At 47.8% G+C, this 25,253-nt stretch overlaps 12 protein-coding genes across 12 annotated transcripts; 6 read left to right on the top strand and 6 right to left on the bottom strand.

The window, feature by feature from the left end:
• Nucleotides 1–294: 294 nt before the first annotated feature.
• On the top strand, nucleotides 295–2,705 carry L199_005003 (transketolase; the record flags this gene model as incomplete). Its single annotated transcript, XM_064890718.1, has 5 exons — nucleotides 295–444; nucleotides 504–615; nucleotides 682–1,008; nucleotides 1,065–1,875; nucleotides 1,934–2,705. 5 exons carry the CDS (start codon nucleotides 295–297, stop codon nucleotides 2,703–2,705), a joined length of 2,172 nt encoding a protein of 723 aa, XP_064746790.1.
• A 548-nt stretch (nucleotides 2,706–3,253) lies between these two features.
• L199_005002 (uncharacterized protein) lies at nucleotides 3,254–4,373 on the top strand (the record flags this gene model as incomplete). Its single annotated transcript, XM_064890717.1, has 3 exons — nucleotides 3,254–3,556; nucleotides 3,621–4,201; nucleotides 4,259–4,373. 3 exons carry the CDS (start codon nucleotides 3,254–3,256, stop codon nucleotides 4,371–4,373), a joined length of 999 nt encoding a protein of 332 aa, XP_064746789.1.
• A 143-nt stretch (nucleotides 4,374–4,516) lies between these two features.
• Nucleotides 4,517–7,767, bottom strand: L199_005001 (uncharacterized protein; the record flags this gene model as incomplete). The annotated part of the gene is made up of 13 exons (XM_064890716.1): nucleotides 4,517–4,960; nucleotides 5,010–5,144; nucleotides 5,206–5,374; nucleotides 5,451–5,836; nucleotides 5,891–6,008; nucleotides 6,069–6,178; nucleotides 6,256–6,396; nucleotides 6,448–6,551; nucleotides 6,596–6,611; nucleotides 6,657–6,724; nucleotides 6,782–7,070; nucleotides 7,124–7,469; nucleotides 7,568–7,767. The coding sequence occupies 13 exons, from the start codon at nucleotides 7,765–7,767 to the stop codon at nucleotides 4,517–4,519; spliced, it is 2,526 nt and encodes an 841-aa protein (XP_064746788.1).
• A 314-nt stretch (nucleotides 7,768–8,081) lies between these two features.
• Nucleotides 8,082–9,301, top strand: L199_005000 (uncharacterized protein; the record flags this gene model as incomplete). The annotated part of the gene is made up of 5 exons (XM_064890715.1): nucleotides 8,082–8,251; nucleotides 8,306–8,362; nucleotides 8,468–8,649; nucleotides 8,706–9,042; nucleotides 9,088–9,301. The coding sequence occupies 5 exons, from the start codon at nucleotides 8,082–8,084 to the stop codon at nucleotides 9,299–9,301; spliced, it is 960 nt and encodes a 319-aa protein (XP_064746787.1).
• Nucleotides 9,302–9,545: 244 nt separating this feature from the next.
• Nucleotides 9,546–10,668, bottom strand: L199_004999 (uncharacterized protein; the record flags this gene model as incomplete). The annotated part of the gene is made up of 5 exons (XM_064890714.1): nucleotides 9,546–9,705; nucleotides 9,765–9,887; nucleotides 9,945–10,007; nucleotides 10,066–10,350; nucleotides 10,406–10,668. 5 exons carry the CDS (start codon nucleotides 10,666–10,668, stop codon nucleotides 9,546–9,548), a joined length of 894 nt encoding a protein of 297 aa, XP_064746786.1.
• A 545-nt stretch (nucleotides 10,669–11,213) lies between these two features.
• Nucleotides 11,214–13,211, top strand: L199_004998 (uncharacterized protein; the record flags this gene model as incomplete). The annotated part of the gene is made up of 10 exons (XM_064890713.1): nucleotides 11,214–11,349; nucleotides 11,404–11,542; nucleotides 11,610–11,775; nucleotides 11,829–11,968; nucleotides 12,032–12,107; nucleotides 12,168–12,397; nucleotides 12,452–12,727; nucleotides 12,784–12,852; nucleotides 12,910–12,945; nucleotides 13,004–13,211. The coding sequence occupies 10 exons, from the start codon at nucleotides 11,214–11,216 to the stop codon at nucleotides 13,209–13,211; spliced, it is 1,476 nt and encodes a 491-aa protein (XP_064746785.1).
• A 752-nt stretch (nucleotides 13,212–13,963) lies between these two features.
• L199_004997 (uncharacterized protein) lies at nucleotides 13,964–15,814 on the top strand (the record flags this gene model as incomplete). The annotated part of the gene is made up of 8 exons (XM_064890712.1): nucleotides 13,964–14,092; nucleotides 14,155–14,254; nucleotides 14,306–14,578; nucleotides 14,635–14,797; nucleotides 14,860–14,963; nucleotides 15,023–15,216; nucleotides 15,280–15,379; nucleotides 15,444–15,814. The coding sequence occupies 8 exons, from the start codon at nucleotides 13,964–13,966 to the stop codon at nucleotides 15,812–15,814; spliced, it is 1,434 nt and encodes a 477-aa protein (XP_064746784.1).
• A 104-nt stretch (nucleotides 15,815–15,918) lies between these two features.
• L199_004996 (uncharacterized protein) lies at nucleotides 15,919–17,437 on the bottom strand (the record flags this gene model as incomplete). Its single annotated transcript, XM_064890711.1, has 9 exons — nucleotides 15,919–16,166; nucleotides 16,222–16,281; nucleotides 16,331–16,465; nucleotides 16,520–16,550; nucleotides 16,607–16,708; nucleotides 16,765–16,910; nucleotides 16,958–17,008; nucleotides 17,073–17,153; nucleotides 17,212–17,437. 9 exons carry the CDS (start codon nucleotides 17,435–17,437, stop codon nucleotides 15,919–15,921), a joined length of 1,080 nt encoding a protein of 359 aa, XP_064746783.1.
• Nucleotides 17,438–18,141: 704 nt separating this feature from the next.
• L199_004995 (uncharacterized protein) lies at nucleotides 18,142–18,393 on the bottom strand (the record flags this gene model as incomplete). Its single annotated transcript, XM_064890710.1, has 1 exon — nucleotides 18,142–18,393. The coding sequence occupies one exon, from the start codon at nucleotides 18,391–18,393 to the stop codon at nucleotides 18,142–18,144; it is 252 nt and encodes an 83-aa protein (XP_064746782.1).
• A 23-nt stretch (nucleotides 18,394–18,416) lies between these two features.
• On the bottom strand, nucleotides 18,417–19,994 carry L199_004994 (uncharacterized protein; the record flags this gene model as incomplete). Its single annotated transcript, XM_064890709.1, has 7 exons — nucleotides 18,417–18,523; nucleotides 18,575–18,806; nucleotides 18,864–18,959; nucleotides 19,040–19,211; nucleotides 19,264–19,624; nucleotides 19,687–19,765; nucleotides 19,833–19,994. 7 exons carry the CDS (start codon nucleotides 19,992–19,994, stop codon nucleotides 18,417–18,419), a joined length of 1,209 nt encoding a protein of 402 aa, XP_064746781.1.
• Nucleotides 19,995–21,683: 1,689 nt separating this feature from the next.
• On the top strand, nucleotides 21,684–24,008 carry L199_004993 (uncharacterized protein; the record flags this gene model as incomplete). The annotated part of the gene is made up of 11 exons (XM_064890708.1): nucleotides 21,684–21,725; nucleotides 21,785–21,824; nucleotides 21,888–22,070; nucleotides 22,124–22,228; nucleotides 22,288–22,416; nucleotides 22,492–22,514; nucleotides 22,570–22,777; nucleotides 22,841–23,035; nucleotides 23,117–23,520; nucleotides 23,605–23,693; nucleotides 23,792–24,008. 11 exons carry the CDS (start codon nucleotides 21,684–21,686, stop codon nucleotides 24,006–24,008), a joined length of 1,635 nt encoding a protein of 544 aa, XP_064746780.1.
• Nucleotides 24,009–24,517: 509 nt separating this feature from the next.
• L199_004992 (uncharacterized protein) lies at nucleotides 24,518–25,234 on the bottom strand (the record flags this gene model as incomplete). The annotated part of the gene is made up of 2 exons (XM_064890707.1): nucleotides 24,518–24,929; nucleotides 25,026–25,234. The coding sequence occupies 2 exons, from the start codon at nucleotides 25,232–25,234 to the stop codon at nucleotides 24,518–24,520; spliced, it is 621 nt and encodes a 206-aa protein (XP_064746779.1).
• Nucleotides 25,235–25,253: the final 19 nt, after the last annotated feature.

Genomic DNA, 25,253 nt, shown 5'->3' with positions numbered 1-25,253 from the left:
ATCCACCAGCACTGTCGTGCACATGTCGAGCTAAGGGCCCCGCTATGCATACCAGCCCCACTGTAAGTCTGCGGCCCCATGTGGTAATTGGGGTCCGACAGGTGATCCGGTGTTATAACTCCGGAACCATCATCGTTCCGGGAAACATGACTGCCAGTCAACCTTCACCTTTCTACGCTGTTCGTCTTTTTGGGCTTCAACACATACATACATATATATATACATGTATGCACGAGTTATTTTGAGAAGGTGAGCTCCACTTCTTCCTTGGAACAGCACGTTTACTCAGTCAATATGTCACCTGTAGCTACTCAACACCTTGATGCCTCACACGGCACTACACTCATCAAAGACCCTCACGTATCGGGCAAAGCGTCCACTCCCGATACCGAAAAGCTGGTCATCAATACCATAAGATGTCTCGGTGCCGATCTGTGCCAACAGGTGCGTGGTCCCCATACTTCGCCCAAGAAGTGGATTTCGCTAATCACTAGGACGAGTAGTACAAGGGTGGGCATCCCGGGACAGTGATGGGTGCCGCTGCTATTGCTACTGCTCTTTGGCGATACAGTATGAGGTACAACCCTGTTAATCCAGATTGGATCAACCGAGATCGTGAGTAGCTGCTATCGCCCACCGGTTGCGCCCATAACGGCCATCCTGACGTATCACGTCTGACAGGGTTCGTTCTTTCCGCTGGACACGCATGTCTCCTTCAATACATTCTGCTTCATCTATCCGGATATCCTACCTGGACCCTCGACCAAATCAAGAAATATCATGCCCCAACTATGGATGGTATAGCCGCCGGTCATCCCGAAATCGAATATCCAGGTATTGAACTGACCACCGGTCTGTTGGGTCAAGGTATCGCCAATGCCGTTGGTCTTGCCATAGCGAACAAGAATATGGCCGCCACCTACAACAAGGACGGTTACCCAATCATAGATAACAAGGTTTGGTGTTTCACTGGAGATGGATGTTTGCAAGAAGGTATTGGACAGGAAGGTGTGTTGTCTTTTTCCCTCTTGCGATTTGTAGCCTCGCTCATGAAACCTTTATAGCGATCTCCATGGCTGGTCATTGGGGTCTTGACAACCTTATCCTTGTATACGACAACAACTCAGTCACTGTTGATGGTACCATTGACATCTGTTTTACCGATGATACTTCTGCCAAACTAAGATCTATGGGATGGCACATTCTGGAGGTCGATGATGGGTCTAATAACCTGGCAGCTATCGTCGAAGCCTTTGATCAAGCTAAATCTTTCACCGGTAAACCCGTATTCATCAACATCAAGACGGTCATTGGTATCGGATCAGCCAATCAAGGTAGTGGGAAGGTACACGGAGCCGCATTAGGTGAGGACGATGTTGCCAACGTCAAGAAAGCTCTCGGTTTCGATCCTAAGGAGAAATTTGTCGTGGCCCCATCGGTTTACGATTACTTCAAGGAGTCAAAGGCTAGAGGCGAGAAGGACGAGAAGGAATGGAACGAGCTTTTCAGAAAATATACTGAAGCTTATCCAGCTGAAGCCAAAGAATTCCAAAGAAGATTAGCAGGTGAACTACTTGAAGGTTGGGAAAGCAATCTACCTCTCAAGGCTTCTCTACCACAAGACCCAAAAGCCACGAGACAATCTAGTGGAATCATGCTCCGATCGGTCGTACCTCATGATAATTCTTTCTTGGTCGGGAGTGCCGATCTGTGTGAATCAACCTTTGTCAACTGGGATAAAATGGTGGAATTCCAAAACCCCAAATCTAGTTATGGCGATTATTCTGGTCGTCAAATTAGATACGGTATCAGAGAACACGCCATGGTAGGTGTAGCAAATGGTCTGGCTGCATGGCATAAAGGGGCGATTGTACCGTAAGTTGCCCTCATCGCCACGCACATGCAGAAATTTAACGATTTGATCTTTTTGCAGTATCATGTCCAGTTACTTCATTTTCTGGTTATACGCCGCTCCATCCTTGCGTATGGCCGCTTTAATGAAGCTCCGATTCATCGCCATTGCGACACACGATTCCATTGGTGTCGGGGAGGATGGGCCAACCCATCAACCTGTGGCTTTCCCACTTTTCCTGAGGGCTCTGCCCAATTTCAACTACATCCGACCTGCAGATGCTGAAGAAGTTGCAGGAGCATGGATTTTAGCCTTGAAAGATTCCCAACACCCTAGTTTACTTTCGCTTACTCGACAACCTGTACCTCTCTTGGCTGGTACCGATCGAACTCAGGTCCAGTTTGGTGCTTATATCGTTCACGGCGATGCCCGTGAAGTACCTGACATCACTCTTGTCGCCACTGGTTCGGAAGTCGCTCGAGCTGTCGACACCGCCAAGCTGCTTTCTGACTACAAAGTCAGAGTTGTGTCGATGCCTCATATGGGAAGATTCGACCAGCAATCAGCTGAATATCGAAGATCGATTATCCCTTCCAGCAAATCATTGGTCATCGCCATCGAACCATACTGTTCTTTCGGGTGGGCAAAGTACGCTCATGCTGGTGCACACATGACTGGTTTCGGTCACTCGGCTCCCTACAGCACTTTGTTCGAACACTTTGGTTTTGGCCCCAAAAACTTAGCTGCTAAAATATCTGCTTGGGCTGAGACCAGGAAGAGCTCTCAAGGCTGGGATTTACCCGGTGTGGGCGAATTCGAAGAGCTTCTCTTGCATCAGAATCAGGGGCATTAAGCGGAGTACTTGTTGAATGACTTGATGGTTTTCGTTTTCAATGACTGGATGGCTTTCGATTGCCAATATCCGACACAAGAAACATTGTATCGTGTAAATGTATTAGTGATGGAAAACTCCGTTGAACGGCTTCCTGATTTGATCATTCCTGTGCGCAGAGCTATCTTACACTCAACGACACGTCATTTCATAGCGGCGCGCATTTTTGAATCCTAGAGGCCATACCCTTGTGAACACCAAGCAAGCTCTCTCATACCGTGTTAAAAGCGAGTGATCACCTAATTTGAGACATCGGAGTCATATACCGATGATTATGAACGACTGTGTTGCATGGCGGTGTTCATTCCGCTCACGTCGGCATCCGGTTTTCAGCCTCTCAGCCGGTATTTGTGGATATCGGTGTCCATGCAAGGTCGTACTTGGTGATGAGTATGGAAAATGGAGTCACGAACATGATATAATAAAAGCCATGAAGGTGCATACCGCGTACATCTTCGGTTCATCATAACCTCAAAGCGATCCAGAATATCATTGTCTTATACCAAAAAATGTCTCCAGCAGCTGTGCCACATAAACCGAGAGTTTTCTGTTTATATCCAGTGGATGATTCGGTTAAAGAGTATGCCGAAAGATTTTTCGACTTCACCTGCGAACCAGATACCAAAGTGAAGCAATGGAGAGAAGAAGCAGAAGCAGTGATGGTAAGAAGTAATAAGATCACGCCAGAGGATGTGAAAATGCTAGGACCTGCCTTCAGATTTGTAGGTAAACATGGAGTAGGGGTAGATGCTATTGCTGTCAAAGAGCTGAAGAAGCGAGGGATCAGAGTGATGAATACCCCCGGAGTCAACGTGAGTAGAGAGTGTGGTACTGCCTTGCACCCTCTTCAAAGCTTATGTATATGATCATTGATAGGCCAGTGCTGTCGCCGAATTAGCTTTGACAATGTCGCTCTGTCTTGCCAGAGATGTCGCTCAAATCGATCGAAGAATCAGATCTGGTGAAACAGTCACTAAAGCTGAAGGAGGATCGACCGGATTCCAATTGACTGGAAAAACACTCGGTCTAGTAGGCGGTGGAAATATCGGCTATCAACTTGGAAAGATGTTCTCTGGTGCATTTGATGCTAAAGTGGTGGTGTACGATCCGCACCTTCATCCCTCAATGGTTCAGAAATGGTCCGACCTGCTGGCTTCGTCGCATTTCACCAGGGTAAATACTCTGGACGAGATGCTCGAAGTGTCAGACGTGGTGTCTATCCATGTTCCACTGTTAGACAGTACGAAAGATCTGATTGGTGAAGATCAGCTGAAGAAGATGAAGAGGTCTGCTTTGTTGATCAACACTGCACGAGGAGGTATAGTGAACGAGGGTGCTTTGCTCACAGCGTTGGAACAAGGATGGATCACTGGAGCTGGAATTGATGCTTTCTCTATCGAGCCTCCTACTGCCAAAGATTTTGGAAAATTGATGGCTCATCCAAGGGTGTTATCTACGTAGGTTCACCGAAGAGGAAATTCATAGGGTATTCGCTGACAAACCCATCCTTGCAGCCCTCATATCGGTGCCGCTTCTTTGGATGTGATCAGAATCACGGCCCTGGCAGTCGTCGATCATCTTGTAGAAGCCTTTGCCGGGGACCGACTCAGAGATGTGGTCGATGCTTAAGACCGTTTTGCAACTTATGAACGTTGTACCTATGCGTGATTGTTCCTATAATGCTTACCACGAGGTCGACTATCTTTGTATATTCACAATGCATACAACACTTCTTTGCATTGAAAGGGGCTAACCCTTGAGGTATCTTCCGTTCAGGAATCTGTCTGATTCCACCAATCTGAGGACCAGTCAGGATATGTCGTGTACTGATTCGGAGCAGCAACTACTGAAGGCATGGCCATCATACCCTGTAATAAATCCATGTTACCAGCACCGTTTGATCCATTTTGTATCAACGCGGTCCACATATTGTTCATATCATCTTCTTCGTCTGTCTGTGGGGGATTGGATGTTGTCGCACTTGCGCCTAGGATACTGACTAGATCGAATTCGGTGGAGGATTGAGTACTAGCGGTCTGCGGCTCATTTTGAATCAGGTCTGGCGCTTGGATGTCTTGAGATTGTGCTGAGTTTATCGGAGGAGGACTGAGCAGTGATAGACGCTTAGTTCGATCACTGTCACTTAGATTCTCTCCCTGACGTTTCACCGGACGTATAGCAGGTGTGCGCAAACGCTGCTTGATGATCTCGATGGACTGCACAGTTCCGGTCAGCAAAGAATACAGATAAGCAGAATTCACTTACCCTCTGGGTGCCGGGAGTCTGTAAGCTACCGCGCTCAAGAACATGCAAAGACATGCTCAGCCTAGGGCTCGCAGCAGCAGCTACAGCTGGATCCGTTGACTGGAAATCGATCGCGTTGATAGTTGCCGCGGAGTACTGTTCAAACAAGAATCAGTGGACAGTATTCACATGCACGGGAATTCATGAGACGACTTACCATAGACCAGGTCAAGGTATAAGTCATGTTACGCAATTTGAAAGTTTTGGAGTACAATAAGAACAGCTGATGAAGCTCCTCTGCCATTCTGGTGCACGTCACTGCCGCTGATGCTGTGATACTGGGTGATGCAGCAGTCCGGACTGGCACGGCATTAGGCAGGTATATCCTATACAACAGTATCCAGGAGGCGCGATACAATGCGCTTTATTTTGTCAGCTCTTGACCATTATGATCGAACTCACTTGGTCGAGAAGATGTGAGGTGGTGGACAATGCTCTGGCAAAGCATTGACATCCAATTTGAGCCCTGCTGGCAACTGGTCCATCCACTCCGTCAACCGATGCTTCATTGTATCTACGAAATTATGACTGCGAATTCGCGTGACCCGACCATTGTACAATCGCATGATGATTTTTTGTATGATCTCACACAGCTTGATGAAATGCCTGAAGTTCGAAGTCATAAGCGACTTTTGGACAGGATAGTGAGTGAGCTCGGGTGGCATAGCGTCGTCCCAAAAATACGGTTTCCACTCTGAATCATCTTCCGTATCATCCACGATCGGTCCGGGTGATGCATTCTGCCAAGCGTTGAATGTGGGAGTCCGACCGAGAGCCAAGCTAATTATCTGTTTTCCAATCGTCAATATTAGCGCTCTTATAATACAGGAAGTAGGATTCACCTTATCCCAAGTGAAAGCTGACCAGAACAAGCGGCGTCGTATCTCCCGGTCTTCCGCTGACATAGTGCCAAAGCCAAATATCGGAAGACGATTGCAATCAAGGTGGATGCCCAGATCACTAAGGCGGAGTATTAGCAATACTGTAACCAAACACCACTCGACAACTGAGATGACTTACCGCATCGCTCGAAACGCCATGCTACATGTCAGCTCCCGGTTCAACTTGATGAACTCACCCTGTGTACATCCATCCCTGCGACAGGTTACCACATGCGCATTCCCTCTGTCCTAGCAGCAGCAGCCCTTGGATTGTTGGTACATTGGACGGCTGCATATTAGCTGATGTTCCATTAAGGCAGGCTCACCTTGTCCATCTCAGCAGCTAACAGCAGCTTGGCACGGTTCATAAAGTCCGCTCCTAAGGCCAATGCGGGGGTGGATAGTCCATTTTTGTTTCCGCCCATGAATCCACTCATCTGTTGGTGATAGTCTGAATACCGGGTAGCCTGTCAGAAGGTCAGATCAAGCCTTCAAAGACAGGAAGTGCAAAAACTCACATGTGCGCATATGACGTTCAACAGGAAGTGGTTGAAATACGGACCTCCCAAAGCCATATCGCGAATGAAGACCGGACGGTACACAACGCAATGCGAACCGTATTCTGTTCGACATAAGCGCCGTGCAGCAAAGTCACACGATACTCACGCCAGCAGAAGTACGTCTGAAACTCAAGTCAGTGCTGCACCGCGGTCTCAAGTCAACTCACCTTCAACAGATGCACTATCATTCTGGCGCTTGCAGCGTCCGACTCCAGCTCCAATTTAGAGTAAGCCACTGTACTATGTTAGCACGCTGTTCTAATCAGTTCGATCCCATGCGCAGCACACTTACAACTTTCCCATCCTCCAAGCATTGACGCATTCCCTTTCAATATTCCAGCTTCATCTTCCGGTCCTGTCGTGGTGCTATTCTCGTCAGTTGCCCAGATCTCATCATCTGAGTCCCTTCTGTGCGATTGACCTAAGGACAGTTTCGATTGCCCTTCGTTCTGATGCGAGTTCGACCTCTGTAGAGTATTCCGTGTGATAGCTTGGGATTTGGATAGACGCCGTTGTAGTCTTTCGACAATGGAATCGGAAGGTGTTTGATAGAAGAGTGATGTAACGCCGAAATGTCCATTCTAGATTGAAGCCGATGAGCACATATATATTAGACTGTATGAGATGTACTCACCTGACCATCGTCCGCCAAGCTCATATGCATCAGAAGCTCGTCCACCTCCGGATTGCCTTCCGCACTGTCTTCTTCTCCAACGACAGGATGCTCTTCTATAGTGCTCCTTATGATGCTATCGTCGTTTCCAGCAAATAGATCGTCACTACTGACGTCTTGTCCTTCGTCTGCTATCTTTCGAGAAACAGTGAAATTGGGGATTTTATGATCATGCAAGAATCGTTGAATCATGGGGCGAACAGCTGTATCAGGATATTGTGATTGAGGAGAGGCGATGGAACGAAGGAAGTCGAAAGTCTTGACAAGAAGGGGAACTAGGTGCGGAGATGGTTGATTTCGAATGTTACTATCGGTGGATGGAAAATTAGCACCTATGGGAACAAGCAGTCGAATAGTTGGGAAGATATATGATGGACTGACTGCACTAACACGAACGTCACTCACCCCTCGTAGATGCACTCCTCCTTGAGCTTCAGGCAACGGGAGCAAGAAGGGGTCTTGGCATCGCATTTCTGCTTCCTACGTCTACAGGCAATGCAAGAGGAACCGTATCTGGCTGTCCGGCTAGCCGAACCTAAGTTCGATATGGCTTCAGAAGCTTGCTCATCGGGCGATGTGGACGAGGGAACGGGCCGGGGGCTCATTATTGTTGATTGCTTTCTGAAGTCGAGCTGTTGCTTTGGCCCACAATTGTGTTGTGTTCATCGGCGGCACCATCATTCAAGACGATGTCGAAGGCGATACCTACAACGTTGAGATGTGATAGTGGAAGATCTCCAGAATCTTGTTCACGTGATCCTTTCGAGCGGTGTTGAACCCCGATGACACTCCAGTTCCATGTCGGCTAGAATCGAGACCGGTTCCGCCAGCCGGATCTGTCAGATATACTGAACGATTATATAAATACATTATGTTCCAGCTACAGGAATCAGCTGCGCTGCGAAACGCTGTATATACCATGGTCTTACCTTGCTCTTTCGACGAACTAAAGTCCAGATCCGGTCCGCCTTATAACGCCTGGGGCGTATACGGGGCCGACGACCAGCTTGGAAGGTTGAACCTGATAAATGAACAAGCTGTCAAAAGAGGAAGAGATTCAATCAAACATGGAATCTGCGTGAACTTGAAGTATGTGTCATTACATGAACGATGACAGACGAGGCTCACCAATCGTTCTGATAGCTTACCACTCGCTGCACAACCCCTTAATCCCGCCAGAAAAGGTTTAGAGCATGAAATGTGAGTATGCGCATGATTAAGGGCGGTCGAAGTGACGATATATATTCATGCATACATACATACATACATTTGTATAATAAATGATCACCCCCTTTTTGCCCATAGAATACATCGCACTCACTGCAACGATGACCATGTCTCCTTCAATACCCAGGCTTCAACTCAATGGGATGGCTTCCGTCACTATCCTTATTTGAATTATCCCGAGAAGGGCTCATACGTATACTATGGGGGACAGAGCAACGACGATGCGAGAGATAAATCCGTAGCCCGCAATGGAATACATAGTAAGTCTACCTCAGCTCTGCATGTTGGAAGATACATTGACATGTTGACATTTCAGATTATGCGAAAAGACCCATTACCTCCCGTGCTCACTTGCTTGATATCGTGGCTTATCGAGATCGACGTGGTCTTCCACCCATGTCTGCTTTTGATGGAAGTACCCCAATAACATTAGACATACTCAGTAACTGCGCCAAAGAGTCAAATCTGATAATTGAAAGCGGAGATATTCTCATTGTGAGGACGGGCTTCACAGAAGCTCTTTTCAAGCTGTCAGACGAGGAGCGAGCTCAATTACCAAACCGGAAAGTGAGAGGATACTGCGGAGTAGATCAGTCTGAGGAGGTTTTGAGATGGCATTGGGAGAATGGAATTGCTGCCGTTGCTTCTGACACGTGGGTTCGACTAGAATCAAGGCAAACAGCTGACGACGACCGTAGAGCTGCATACGAGAACTACCCTTCTCCAAGATCGCCGTCCATCCACGAGGTCTTTTTGGCTGGGTGGGGATTGCCTATTGGCGAATTATTCGATCTCCGCGAACTTGCAAAGGAATGCGAGAGACTTCAGCAATGGACATTCTTCTTCTCCAGCATGGTATTAAACATCGAGGGCGGTATCGCAAGTCCACCGAACGCCCAAGCTATATTGTAAAGATGTACATGCATGTTGTTCTCCCTGAGCTGGAGCCTTGAGGTTGAAGCAAGATACAGATTCGCAGCTGTATCTCAGCAGTGGTGTATATAACGTGTGAGACCAAAAAAGGCAATCTCAATACTGTAACTGGTGCAGGCTGAATCGTCTGCACCTATGAACTGACTCATCAGCCTATGCAAGTCTAATAGTACAGCCTGTTGTGACAAGGATGATGTCTATCTGCATGTTAATGTACATTGAGCTACTGACTTCGACCGGAAACGATTTTCTCAGTCATCACCCGACATTTCGCAGCCCCAGCCTTCATGCCATTGAGCATGATTGAGTTATCGGCCCCTGACATAGCGTATCTTGCGTTTGAATGTAAGGACGCGAACTTTTCGATAAGATCTGGTCTGGGGCTATAACACAATGATGGGGTCATCAGCAATGGCTATGTCGTTGTAATCTGCTTGCTCACTTGAGACCACCGATCCCTAGAGTCACTATTCGTCCGTCAACCGAAGCCTTCTTACAGGCGGCAGAGACCTTTGCGTAAGCATCGGCGAGCCGTTGATTGTCATAATCTCCAGGTATACCCATACTAATGCTCAATGTTAGTAACAGATCTTTTCCTTCTATACGTATAAGTGTGACTTACTCTGAGGTCAAATCGGAACTTCCGATTAGAACGATGTCAACTCCTGGTACAGCAGCTATGTCACTGCGAGTAGACGTTAGCCTCTGCATCACTGAGACTGAGGCCACAGTCGATGACTCACTCGGCGATCTCCAGTGCTCTTTCCGTCTCGATCATGACGATGACCAGTGTAGCATCGTTTGCTACAGGATTGGCGTATTTGGCAGGTACTGAAGCGTATTTGAGGATGGGCATTCCACTGGTAGCTGATCTTTCGCCCAAAGGAGCAAATTTGGCGTATCGTACCACATTCTCTGCTTCTGCCACCGAGTTCACATGAGGTACGATCACTGCCGCTGCTCCCCCATCTAAAGCTCGAGAGATCCAGTCTGAGGTGTTGGCGGGTACTCGGACGATTGGCGTGACGCTATGAGACAACGGTTATGAACGTGCAATTGCGAGGTAGTAGGCTTGCAACTCACCCAACCTGTAAAGCAGCGCAACTCAGTTGGTTTGTAGTCTCCAGACCAAAACTAGAATGCTCCAAGTCTATCAAAACCGCATCATACCCTGCTGCAGCCGCATAATGAATGATCTCGACGCTCTTGACCAGCTTGATAGAGAATGAATGAGCGAGCTCGCCTCGGAGAATCCGTTCTTTGACTGTATTGGGCACAGCCGCTTTGCTGGCTGCTGCAAGCCCTTCTTGGTAAGCCTTGTCTGATGCTCCGTTGGTAATTGTCATATTGATTGTTCACGATATTGGACGAAAGGCGATAGCAAAGTCGAGCCAGGTGGGCGCACGCATTTCGATGCCTTTATATCAGGTACGTCCTGCATCTGCCCTACTCGGTCTTCAGCATTTGTCGTCGTCACGAAGAAAGTGGGCTGTCCAAGTCTTCAGATGGAAGCACAACAAGTGGACGGTGTTGGGACATGATACTGCATCGGGTTTGAACGATTGTACCTCAAAATGCGCTGCATGCCGCGAAACTCACAAACTCATGATGGTTTGTCAATTCCGAATCCCGATCATAAGCTGAAATCCAAACATGAATGCCGTTCTCGTCTCATGCCTCCCCGCGGGGCTTTTTAAACCCCCACTTGTAATTTTACTTCTTTCAGGTTTTCAGGGTCAACACGAACATCGGTATTGAGACAATGGAAACTGAAGTATCGTTTTTCATTGGAAACTGAAGTATCTGGCAAATGTATAAAAGCTAACACCGAGGAAGGAATATGCTACTGACTCTTCACGAAGGATAACACCAGATCGATAGTCAAGCCAAAATGACTACTGAGATGAACCCCATCGAATTGGAGCCTAAGGCTGCTATCGACCATCTGGACGTCATCGAGAAAACCCCTTCTGCGATTAACATTGTCGATAATGGACCATCTTACACTCCCGAGGAGGCGAAAAGAGGTAGGTTAACAGATCCGAATCAGCCGAACGCGTACTTACCAAGGTCTTTCACAGTTCGACGAAAGATGGACATCTATATCTTACCTGTGTTATGTTTCATGAATATCTGTGCTTTCCTCGACAAAGCAAACATCGGAAATGCGAACACGGCTGGCATGTCTGCCGACTTGGGTATCACCAAGAAGCAATACAAGTGGGTCATTATTCTACGTTGCACTTAGTGTGACCAAAGTGCTGATTTCGTTTCGTACCATTTCCAGCTTTCTTTTGACGATCTTCTATGTTGTTTACACGATCTGTCAGCCCGAAATGCTTCTTCTGAAGTTTATACCTCCCAAGTTTTTTTTGACGGGGATAGTCACCTTCTGGGGTCTTGCATCTACCTTGCAAGGTGTCACTAGCAGCTACGGAGGAATGCTCGCCTGTGTGAGTGATGCCAGCAGGTGGCTTTCGAAGTAAACTGACCAAGTTATTAAAAGCGTGTGGTCATCGCTGCTCTGGAAGCAGGCGGTGGGCCGGCAATCGCTTTCTATTTCACCATGTTGTACCCTCGAGAAGAATTCGGTCTTCGTTGGGCCATCTTCCAAGCCGTCTCTTGTATTGCAAACGCCTTCGCAGGGTGAGTTGCACTCATGGAAGATCATTGATCACGGACGTAACTGATGCACATCAATCGTCTCAGAGCTGCAGCTTACGGTCTTGTGCAAGCTAAAACTTCGATCACTCCATGGAAGCTTGTGTTCATCGTTGAATCCACCGTAAGTCTATGTGACGGTATCACTTTTTGGATCCGAGCTCACTAAGCTGTCCCAACTCAGCCAACGTTCCTCGCGGCCGCATTGATCTTCCTCCTTCTACCCTCTGGTCCTGACAGGTGTGCTTGGCTCAGTCCACGGGAGAATGAGATCGCTCGAGAGCGTGTGGAGCGAAGTCAGTCCAAAGAGCACCATGGGGGATATTCTGTCGCCGGTTTCAAAGCTGCGTTGAAGGAACCATGGACCTGGTGGATCGCTATAATCCATTACGCAGGCGGCAGTGCATTTAACTCGTTTGTCGACATTCCTACACAGAAAAGCAGCCCAGATTGACCTTTTATGAGCAGGCTTTCGGTGTTCTTGACGGCCATCATCAAGGAAATGGGATACACTTCGGTCAACGCGCAAGGATTATCGGCACCTCCTTATCTGGTCGCGTATGTTATTGCGGTCATCACCGCTTACTGGTCTGACAGACTTTCGATACGAGGTTGGTTCATTGGCGTTGCCAACTTGGTCGGTGGTGTCGGGTACATGATGATCGCCTACGTCGGACCCAGGAGTGTGCGATACTTCGCAGCCTACGTTACTGTTGTTGGAGTATATGTTGGTCAACCGCTTATGTTGGTATATGGATCATTGTGAGATGAAAGGGTCCCACTGACAACAGAACTTTCAGGTTCTCGTGGTGTGCGACGAATGCGGATACATCTTCCAAGAGGGCGGCATCTTTGGTCATATTCTTGATGTGAGTGAGAATGGATACCGCGGGGAAAGGTTCAGACTGACCTCTGGCTCTCTACAGTACCGGTCAGCTGGGTAGCATCACTGGCAGCAACATGTATGTCGTGCCGTTCGCTTCACCGATTGCCGAATCGAGCTGATCATTATGTTAATAGCTATGACGATGCGCCCCGATACCACAAGGGAAACTCCATCTGCGCTGGGCTCTTATTCCTCTCCTCCATTCTCTGTTTCACTGGCACTTACTACTTGAAGTGGAGAAACAGGAAAAAGGACGAACAATTCGGTGTCCCAGATCCCGATGCTGTTGTCGAACCGACCGCAGATGGATCAGATCACCCTGCTTGGCGATTCGTATATTAAGGAAGCCAGGATTTATCATCCGCGGACTGCTGGGGCCTTCCAATTAATATATTATGTGTCACAGACAAATTGTATACCCCATTGGTGATTTGCATGAAAGGGACCTCCGGAAGAATATGCAAGCACTCAATGGTATGCAATAATCTAAGGAGTTTCGCGGTGACGCTTCTTGGGAGCCATGCCTTGGAGACCCGCTGCGGTTATGAGTACGACCAGGCGTGAGACTTGTACGTTCCGTCGGATTTTCAAGGACCGTCAAGGACGCACCGGACACGACAGAGGTGTCGTACTCTACCCGCCATGTAACTCATGCGTGTTCTATGACTCGAACGGCGCAGTACCTCTCTGTGATCTAGAGCATAATCTCGAGTCGTCCTAGGTCCAGATGAACCCCACAGTTAGATGTTCAAGGACTCAGGGAGAAGCGAAGTGATAGAAATCCGAAAGCAGCGTCGCTGCTCACATGTCATCTGGAATTCCACACCCACTCTCGGTCAAATCCGGTGTGCTTTTACCGTCGGTTGAGTCTGCCGTAACCCTATAATTAACCATTGGGATTCGAGCAAATAAGCGAGATGACTCGATGGGACTTTGGGGCTGCCGGGATCTGTTTAAATATCTTCAGTAGAAGTATGTGCGATAAGAGGGATAAGAGGGTCTGATATACGTCTTGACCGTTTGCTGTCACTACGCATTCTCCTTTTCGATATCTGGAACCTTGTCTGGAGACCTGATCATATCCTTACCACACCATGCCGTCCATAGATCCCGCACCGGTTACCATCGACTTCACCAAGTACTTCAGCAAGGAGTCAACTGGGAGGAAGAGGTCGCAGCTAAAGGAATTGAGGCCATATTTTGAGATACCTGGCATGATCAGTGTGAGCTTGTAATTCGAGCAGCGGATATCATTCGGAATACTGACCCCATAGATAATCGTCAGTTCGGAGTTGGTATCCCTCATCCTTCGACTTGGCCAGTGAATGGAATGACTTTATCAGTACCCTTCGCGGGAAAATCAGTATTCATACCCGGGCACGAGAGTGAGTGGAGTCCATTTGCGACGATAAGGAGGGTAACTGAACAAGCTGCAGGTCGGTCACCTGAGGATATGCTACCTCTTGCACCATATAGCGATCCTATGAAAGGTGATCACCTTTTCCCCGATCTTTCTGGGGAATTGCAATACTCTGCGACCTACGGTACTCCTCACTTATTAGGCTGGATCAAGGAACACATTCAACGCGTACACTCACCGCCATACAATAACTGGGTGAATCTTTGCACTGCCGGTAACACCGATGGTGTAGATGCGGTCATGAGGGCCTGTTTTGATAGGGGGGATTATATGCTTGTCGAGGAATTTGGTACGTGACAGGGTCCTCAACATTTGAATTTGCACACCCTGCTGACTGAGCTTCAGCGTATCCTGGTCTTCTCAGCCCTGCGGCAACGCTGGGCATCAACTGCCTAGGTGTACCCCTCGACGCGGAAGGTTTGGTCCCAGAAGCTTTGGATGAGATTTTGACAAACTGGGACGAAAAAGAGAGAGAAGGACCTAGACCGAAGATGCTGGTGCTGGTCCCGTGAGTCGCCCTTTCTCCTAAGCTTAATCTTTCCGATGAAGCTTTTGCTGATCCGCCAACAGCACTTGCTCCAACCCAGCTGGTGTCACCATACCAGCTCACCGGAAGCGAGAGATCTACGCCGTATGTCGGAAATGGGATGTGTTGATCTGCGAGGACGATCCTTGTAAGCTCGCTCCCTTGCGATCTGGGAAAGATCCCCTGTTGCTAATTCCCGCCGCAAAGACTGTTTCCTGCAGATAAGACCCAATGGAGCAGACAGCCCCATTGTACCCAGTTTCCTTTCTTTGGACACCGATGGCAGGGTGATAAGAGTAGACAGTTTTTCGAAGATCGTTGCTCCAGGAAGTAGATTAGGGTGGATCACCGGACACAGTACCCTAGTGGAAAAAATCATGAACACTAGGGAGAGTGCGACAGTGAGTGATGTTCTCCTCATTAACACTTCGCTGTGGTCCATCTAACAAGCATAAACTCAACAGCAATGCCCATCAGGATTTTCCATTGCCGCCATAGCTGCTATACTAAGGGCTTGGGGCTCTCACGATGGGTTTGAGAAGAAATATATCCCTTATATATCTGGTAGGTCCCTCGCTCTTTCTCTCGGTAGCTTCAAAGCACCACTGAAACACATTCCATCATCCAGATATCTACGCCAAAAGGTGCCTAATGATGATCGACCTTCTGAAGAAACATGTCCCCGCTGAAACCATCGAACTACCCGCACCCAGTGGCGGCATGTTCTTATGGGTTCGACTAAAGATCGAATCCCACCCCTCTTTCCCGGCTGAGGATCCCGAAGCAATTTCGAAGAAGGTGTTCAAGTCCATGATCGACGAGAAAGTCCTGATGGCACCTTCAGAATTCTTCAAAGCTCCATCCATCACCACCTGGACAAAAGAAGAGGAAGCCAAGCGAATTTTTGTCAGAATCAGTTTCTCCCTACCTCCGCCGGAGGAGATGGAAGAAGGATGTCGAAGAATGGGTCGAGCTTTAGCTAAGGCATGGAACTTGTGATGGGGAATGAGAGATTGTTTGTCCTGAAATTGGTATCACATTTGTATTTTGTGCATGTAATCGCAACGAAGTTGGCTGAAACATTCCGTCTACTATCTATGTGTCTAATATCCCTTGGCTGGATCCACCACATTCAAAGCTTCTCTGTTCTCTCTTAACATGGCAGCTTGAGCGATGAGTATATCAGCGCCCACATCGAAGTATCCTTCCACACTTCCACTGGTATGCGGAGTGACGATGACGTTGGAGTGTGTATAAAGAGGATGACCTTCGGTCAGAGGTTCAGGATCGGTCACGTCCAGCACAGCACCCCACAGGCCCCTTGGAGTGTCTAGTGCTCCTAAAATGTCCTCTGTACCGTTACAATTAGCAGTTTATACATGATGCAGGCTTATGCTGGCACTCACCAGACTTGACTAGATCTCCTCGTCCCACATTCACGAAAACCGAGCCATGAGGAAGGGATTCTATACTTATGTCAGTATGAGCATATATATAATGACCAGCTGGACATACCCAAATGCTTCTGCTTCAACATATTGGTAGTTTGCGGGGTCGAAGGGAGACTGGCTACCAAGATATCACATCGACCAAGGAATTCTTGGAAAGACTGCTCGTCGCTGGTGGAATAGAACTGCTCAGGGATCGAGCCTGAGGAGACCCTTATCAGCCAAGTTGCACAGAGTCTTGAATCAAATTACTGACCATCGGCATCCCCTGTTCCAGGCATACGATACTACCAACGATGCTTGCCTAAGCTGCTGAGAGACGCTCCATCAAGTGATCACTCACCCCTTCCTCTGCACGTCTATCTCCTTTCGAGTTGGCCGCAACGATCTTACAGTTGAACGCTTTGAATAATCTAGCGGTTTCCCGAGCGATATGACCATACCCCTGTCGGGTCCGACTATCAATTACTGAACATTCGAGAGCCAGAACGCTGCACTCACCAAAAGGCCCACGGTCTTGCCGGACAAAGATCTATTCCCAGGGAAGGCTTCACCACTGACACCGCATCGTTCGACCACCTGGTCCCTAGCTGGCCAGGTACTTTTGCTTCTAGCGATGTGTAGTTGTATATGCAGCTTCATATACACTGTGCAAGCTTCAGTCGAGTTCTCAAGGTGATCACAAACGACCCACAATTAATCACGTTCCCAACGATGTATTGGGGAATAGATAAAACGTGCATGCCTAGAGATCACCGATGAAGACGAGCTTCAGCTTTGCCTGTACATGTAAGTAAAATGAGACGCACCTGAGGAAGAACACACTTTGATCTGCTTCCTAGCTTCATCGCTGGACATGATAGCAGATTGTAAAGCATTGTTTGCGCCAGCTATAACAGAACGATTTGTGCTTAAGCATGGTACCATTTCTATGATGGCTGAACTCACCGGATGACAGCTGCAGGATTTTTACTCTAGGGATCTGACTCAGAGCTGCAACGCATGGTGGAAATCCCGACCAGTTCGCGTACCATATATCGGCTACTTTGAGGTGATCCTCAGGTACTTGTTCATCAGGATGGTAGTACACATTCTGATAAGCCTTCTTGACCTCCTCCAGCTTGCTATCGCTGAGCTCCACGGTGATCACAGCGTTCTCATATGTTTCCGACATGGTGATCACTGATGTAAAGGCGGGTGGAGGAAACGCAGGTGAAAATCTACTGCTTTAGTCAAGTTAGTCACTGTCGAAGTCACTTTTACTTCGGACTTGTTGATTACCCGGGATTTGACCGATAAGGTATGTAAAGCTTTCTCACGCAAACAAGTTTAGCGTGACGCCGGAATGAATTCAGCATGTATTTATAGGAATTGGTCATGCGTTATCTCTAGCTTTGCATGTGTATAGTCGTACAGCCGACATCCACGCCACAAACAACCGTCGCTAGACACCACTGAACATAGCACGTGTTCCCCTGCCGAGCTGCACTTAACTCAATGATATTGGCTCACAAAACGTCTCGAACTGATATCGTTAGCGATAGAAATAGATCGAAACTACAATATGCTGAAATGGTAATTCTGATTCTGGAAAAATGCGAAAAACGAGCAGTATTCGAAACACGCTGTTCCTAGCTCATGACGGAGTCGGAAGATGATTTTTTTCTTCTGTAGTGACAAGTAAATTACCTACTGCAAATGTATACAACGTAAAGTCTTCAAGGTGTTCATCGATATGTGATAGCTCGAGCAAATCGCAGGCTTTATGCCAGCAGGTTACGGATTGAAGGGTTTTGACCCATTTGGACATGTGAAATATGCATTATCATATTTTCAAGTAGACCGCATGTATTTTGGGCTACAATCAGGAGAGGTCATCTAATCGGTAACAATCTGTGGGTAAGGAGCTGCGAAAGGCTTTTTTGAGCTGGCGAGATTATCATTCACGTCGTCTTGGAACTTTTTTATGGCATCCACCGATTGAAGTGAGTCGATCCTCTGCTCGGTTGCGTAGAAAGGGTCAGGCAGAGGAGGAAAGACTGCAGCAGCTTCAGGAGTGTTGTAATCAATTCCAAGTTCCTTCAAGACAAGAGGCGCCAGGTGGGCGGTCGATCCGAGAATCCGAGGCATACCTGAAGCTCAGCTTCGTCTAGTCAAGATGAGAGCTCACCGTGACCTGCGAACCCCGCTGCTACGAAATGACCTCCACGTCGTGGTACAGGACCAACGAACGGAAATGAGTCGATACTTGAAGAGTACACTAGAGCGCGAAGTGAGTGAAAGTCCTAGATCGGGGATCATGTCGACTCACCACCTGACCATACACCACCATCCTCAACTTTCTTCTCTAGGTCCGCGGGATCATTGCCCTGCCATCCGACAATATCTCTCTTGGGCCAGCCAGCATAGAATTCTGGAACACCTCTGAATTGCTCATCTTCTTTATCATTGTTGATGTATTGCCACGGATCATGAACTGTCAATGGCTTAGCTCCACCGATGATGATGGTGTTGTATGGGGGAGGTAGTTGTAGATGGTAATTCTGCGAAGCAAATACATCAGCACTCGTTCCCCCAGCTTCGGCCAGATCCACACTCACATTTATGACCGCGTCCCAGTGCTGAGCCCCAGTATTCTTGATGAAGCCTTCTGGCGCTTTGATAGCTGCTATTGTACCCCTGCCCCCATGAATGAGCTTTTGGAATTCGTCTAAAAGATGACCGGCCCATCGATTCTACAAGGTCATCAGCTGGATTCTGCGTCCTCTTCACTCACCGTTGCGTGGACTACTGTCTTCGCCTTGATATCTCCTCGGGGAGTCATCACGGTTATATAACCATCCGCGTCTCTGGCCGACACTCCCAGAGCAGGGGTATGCGATTGAAGGTTGAGTTTTTCGGTACCAAGGAGTATCTCCAGTAAAGCGTGCACGAATTTGTACGGCCAACTACGGTATCCATCAGCAAGGGCTTCTGGAAGCGTGTGCAAGACACTCTCACACTTGACCACTTGGATGTACTACTGCACCAATACAGCCTTTCATTTGGGTGAACTCTTCAGCCTCCTTTGGATCCTCTATCAACCGACATTCGCCTATGATTGGACCATTCTCTCCGTGATCCTCCTTCATCAACTCATATTCACCCTTCAGTCTATCCCAAGCTTCTTCAGACATCGCAGCATCGAAGGTCTCGCCTAGCTTGAAGCAGACCTTCTTGGCAATCCCTTCACCTTTCAATAACTTGTCGAAAGCCTTCAAATGGGCTGCTTCATGTTGGATGACTTTGAGCGCTCCGTCCGCCCCGAATCGAGTGGACCAATTCCGGTATCGAGAGTAAAAATGAGGACGTAGCTGACCACCTGGTATGTGTGAGAGACAGCTTAAGATATCGATGCTCGGTTTTGAACAAGGACAGACTTACCATTTCGACCTGTAGCACCGCCGCACACGTCCCTCGCTTCCAGCATTACCATATCAGGCGAAGCACCATTGCTTGCGAACTACATTCCAGACACCCATGAGACACCCCATGAGTATGTTTGACAGAAGTGGTATGCGTCTACGTACTTTCTGCAGCCAGTAAGCAAAAGTTGCACCGGTATAACCACTACCAATGATCAAGACATCGGTCTGCTTTGGTAGATCTGCGGTGGAACGGTGGTTTCTCAATGGAGATTCTGCACCTTCTATCCAGAAGGATTTGGTGGGGTTGTCTATGGGGAGTACCATTATCTGTCAAGTCAATAAGGTGTACGCTGGTAGTAACGAGACGAGACCATCAACATGATGATATGACATGAGATGTGTTCATATACCAGTGACTGCAAGCTGTTTGCAAGGTGTTTGATCCGTTATCGGTTATTTCCGGTGTGCGATCCACCATCCTAACTACCCGTCGCTTATTCATGTAGCGTTTCGCGGGGTCCACGTGAGCTCTCACACCCATGTGACGCATTTGGTTGGAGTTGAGCGACACTGAAGAGGTTGTAGGTGCTAAGAGGTCCTCACTCGATCTCACGACGACCAACACTGGTGTTGTTCATGACTCTGTGAAATGGTGAATGTTAGGCGCGTTGGCCCAACACTTTTCGAACAGGCATCCCAGATTGTATTGGTGAGTAGATCCGATGACAGTAGGCCCATACTGACGTCGAAGCCAGAGGGTGCCTTACCTGATACTAGCGCGACGCATGTTAACGTCCTGATCAGATGAACTTGCGTACCACAACCAAAGCCTTTCACAGCAACGTATTCGTAGTTGATGAGCCACCTTCAAACTTTTTCTGCCGTTATTCCAGAGGAGTTCGTGAAAATCCATCATGAACCACATGCGAGAATGGCCAAACTGTCGACCATCTGCGTGTGTGGTCAATACAACCAATTCACTCCAACAATACCTCAAGTGCTTAGATCAATTGCATGTTGCGTGTATCAGCACGCAGAACCGCAAACAAGACCCACATGAACTGCGCCGAATATCATAGACGTCATTGGTCTTATCATCCATCTCCCCGGCCGGCCCATGTTGATAACATTGACCAGATTATGAGCACTAGCATTCATACCTCGCGTTCGAGTCCATGAGAACATCATATAAAGATCAATGATTCCGAACAACTCCCCCAGCTGCTGGCCCCAATGGTATCGTTGTCGGATACGAGATCGGATCTTCCGATCTAGAAAATTCGAACAGCAGATTCAAAGTGACAATGCAATAGACCCATCGGTAGATGACCGACCGAAACCATCGAACTGGGTTGTTAGGAGCATCTCTACAAGAATCATTCGCCAGGATCAACCAGAATAGTATCGCACGAAAGCCTATTCTCAGAGCCAGAAACGGCTGAGACCCGGGATGTACCGATTTCGATTGATTAGACTCACTGAATGATTACCGCCCCTGGCGAGAGGGCTCTCAGGGAAGAGGATGCGCTGAGAGTGAGTTGATTGGAAACCAGCGTGCCTCGCAGGAAAGAAGAGGCATAAATTCGGTACGCCGTCGTCAGCTGATCAACTCCGCTCTTTCCTTATTGTTCTTTAGCGTTTTACCTCCGAGTCTTCCGGCTTCTTTCCCTTCCCTGGCTTTCATGTTACACAGATCCCTTCTTCAAGTGGATACTCCACTCACCCCACCCACCACTCCGCTCTCACTGGGTACTGCTTGACGTTGAACATGCACTCAAGTGTGTTTAGCAGTCATACCGTACATATGCCAAGAATCGGGAAATACCGATTATTATCCGGTCACCATCAAATTCAGTCTTCAATGCTCAACATTTCACCATCTGTCTATCGATAGACATAAATAGTCACCTTCGGAAAAAGATCTTGGACTGCTCTTTCGACAGGTTCGTCATAGCAACAAGATATTACCCAATATTACGAATCGAATTAGAGAAAAATTTGATAGACTGCAAAATGGGGTTCAAGGTTATCGAAGATCGACCGACACCATCCGCTGTACGTAAACGTTGACATGTTCCCTCCACACAAGAATCAGAAGCTGATTGCGTCTTCAGGTTTACAATTGGCGGGTGTATCTTATGGGTTGCTGTATCGGTATGTATAGCTCTCACGAATCCCATCTACCCGATTCGGGCTTAAATGCTCTTCTTTTTCTAGCTTTTGGAGCTCTCACATTTGGTTACGATGCGGCTTTTATTGGAACAACTATCACCCGACCCGGTTTCACAGCTGCATTTGGGATTGATAAGATGACCGCATCAGAGAAGACCGACAACTCGGCCAATCTTACTAGTTCTTTCACCGCGGCTTGCTTCTTCGGCGCCGTCTTTGCGTGGCCTAGTGAGTGCCATCAAACCTCGAGAAGAGGGAAACAAAGCTGAGATATGTTGTAGTGATGGAAGCTTGGGGGCGTCGTCCAGCTTTACAGGTATCTGCTGCGATCTTCAATATCGGTGCAATCGTCATGACAGCTGCAACTCATCAATTATCTATGATCTGTAAGACTCCTGATATTGAAACTTCGATCTAGCCAGAAGCTGACGTGAATGCATTCCAGATGCTGGTCGAGTGCTCACTGGTCTGGGAGTCGGTATCATCACCGCAGTGGTTCCGTCTTTCCTTGCCGAGTTGTCTCCACCACCGATTAGAGGTGTGTTGACAGGTCTTTTCGAGATTGCCTATCAGGGTGAGTGATGCGATCTATTGATCGCCTCGGAAACATTGAAGATTCTGATCGAGCTTCCTCTTATGCTATCTTTAGTCGGTAATCTGGTTGGATTCTGGGTGGGTACCATAACTGCTCTTGTGGGTTGACGTTCGCAGCTGATGACTTTCGCAGATCAATTATGGAGTCACCCACACCATCGATTTGCAGTCTAGTAAATCTTACCGAATTCCGCTTGCAGTCCAACTTATCCCGGGTGGATTATTCGCTATTGGCTGTGTGTTCTTCAAGGAGTCGCCCATGCTTCTCATCAAGCGAGGGAGAGAAGAGGAAGCGATCAGGAATTTAGAATGGTTGAGGATGATACCCGGAGATCACCAATGTGAGTGATTGTCCCCTAACCTTGTTTCTAGTGGTAGGCTTAACGAGAACAAACCTTGCATAGACATCCAAGAGGAGCTTGCTATGATTCATGCCCGAATAGAAGAGGAAAACAAAGTCGCCGGAGGCGAAGGAAAGGGTATCAAAGGTTATTTCATGGGTTGTCTGAGGGAACTGAAAGTCTCGTCCATCCGGCATCGATTTGTGTTGGTTATGGGTATGATGTTTTTGCAGAACTTTTCAGGTGCTATAACGATAAGTTAGTGGTCGCATCCCTTGGCTCAGCCTAGCCAAAGTCTCTCTTGTCGGACGTATTGTAACTGATCCTTATATCTACCAGATTACTATTCCCCAAGTATCTTTAAAGCCATTGGTCTCACCGACGTCACCCTCTGGACTGGTATCTACGGTTTGTTTAAAGCCGGTGGCTCCATCATCTTCTTCATCTGGGGTATCGACAGGTTCGGAAGACGAAAGCCATGGATGCTTTCTGCTGGATTATGTGGTCTGTGCCTGATCTATCTTGGAACGTACATCAAGGTCGGCCATCCTGGTACATCCACCACCTTATCGGAATCAACTAAAAAGGGCGGTAATGCCGCTACTGCATTCATCATGATTTACGGTCTGGTGTGGTCTTTCGGAGGTAATGGTCTACCTTGGGTGGTATCTGCTGAGATCTTCCCCGTTCGACTGAGATCGTTGGCTGGTGCTTGGGCGGGATGCTGCCAGTGGTTATCGTCGGTGAGTTTGCTATGAATACACTTAAACGTAATGAGCCATCATCATTTTTTTTTTCATCAGCTAAGTCGTCTGTCGTTTTTTTAGTTCGCTGCAACTCAAGCCTTCCCGAAGATGCTTTTAAAAATGAATTGGGGAGTGTTCATCTTCTTTGCAGGTGTTTGCGCCGCTACTGTGTGAGTAACAGCTTGAATACTCCTTTGATGCAGCAATCCTGGACGGTCGGTTACCTCGCCTAGGTTCACTGATGTCCACTCGTTGCCACCCACCATAGTCTCTTCACTTTCATTTGGATTCCCGACACCAAAGGTATCCCTATCGAGGCTATGGACGTCCTATTCAGTGGTCCGAGTAAACACTCACAATGGCGACAGAAGAAAGTATACCCTCCTGATGGTATTCCTCCCCTGGACTTCAGTCTTCCTACTCAAAGTGGCACTCCTCACGAAGGGAAATCAAAGGATGATTATTTCGAACATGCGACAGTTTAGGCCCTCTCCTCGGAGTAGGCCTGTGCGGGTGCATCGATTCTCTGGCTCTTTGGGAAGGGAATCTATACTCACATACTTTGCAATATCACTCTGCAAGTGGTATAAATGACATTCTCTTATCTGACTGTCTTTTTTCGTCTGCGATTTTGGACTACAGCTTTATGTACATGTATAATTAAGTCAATCTTATATGAATGAAGTTACGGCGCTTGCTAGAGTATGAGTATATATGGCGGAAGCGACGGCATGTTAGCTACGTCAACATCAAATTGCTGGTTTACTTCCAATTGGTAGACCAGGTCCCGGCCACGTAGCTGATCTTTCGAGTCACAAGTGTTAACAAACACATAAAACACAGGTTAAAGCAACTTCGGCACACCATATCATTTTTGCATATCCGTTGATGATATCTCTCCCATAAGTTTTCAATTGGACTAAGCCCCTATCGATCGACGCACTCTACTACAATGCTAATGCTGTATAATACACTGCAGGTCGCTAAATAGAATCTATCTAAACCGTACAAAAATAGCAGGACATTCTTCTCCATCCACTCCATAGCCCACACCCGACAGTCCAAATACCTTAAACTGGTCTTTTCCTCCTTCTTCCACTTGAAGATGGAAAGGTAACCCAAAACTTTTTCTTCCATCGACTGCCATGGTGAGCTCAAAGCACCCTTCATACCTACCATTCCCCATGTTGCATAAGATAGGTCTGAGGTTGCCATACAGTTGAGGTCGGAATGGTAAAGTCACGCATCTCGGTCGGACATTCATGAAGTTGGTCTCGTCGAGCTTCAAAACCGGGAAGCCGGGACATGCGAACGTCCCAGAGATGGGTGATTCTGGATAGGTGGAAGATATAGCAGGGTAGTCAGAGCAGATCCGAGCGGTTTTCGCTGCTCTTTCGAGCTCGATCCTGCAAAATAGCACGTCAGTCATCCAGCGATAGCGGGGACAATCGCTACAAGCGTTGGTAGATGCTGCGAGTTTAAAACTATTGAAAACAACGAACCTTCTTACCCAATCGTCCAATCCCACTTTCTTTCCCTCGGTATACTCCTCAAGAACCATCATCTTAATCAAGTTCACCACGTCTTCCCCTGCCGCTCCATTCGTCATCACGCTCAGCCCCAGCTGAACATCTTCGATCCAAAGTGTCAAAGCTCTATACCCGCAGAGTGATCCCCAATGTTCTTGAATACTGATACCATTATAAGTCATCTGGTAAAGGCCTGCTTCA

This window comes from Kwoniella botswanensis, chromosome 1 (genome assembly GCF_036426115.1).
Source record: "Kwoniella botswanensis chromosome 1, complete sequence".
Lineage (NCBI taxonomy): Eukaryota > Fungi > Basidiomycota > Tremellomycetes > Tremellales > Cryptococcaceae > Kwoniella > Kwoniella botswanensis.
Note: the sequence above shows the minus strand (reverse complement) of the source record. Positions and strands in the feature narration are given on the sequence as shown.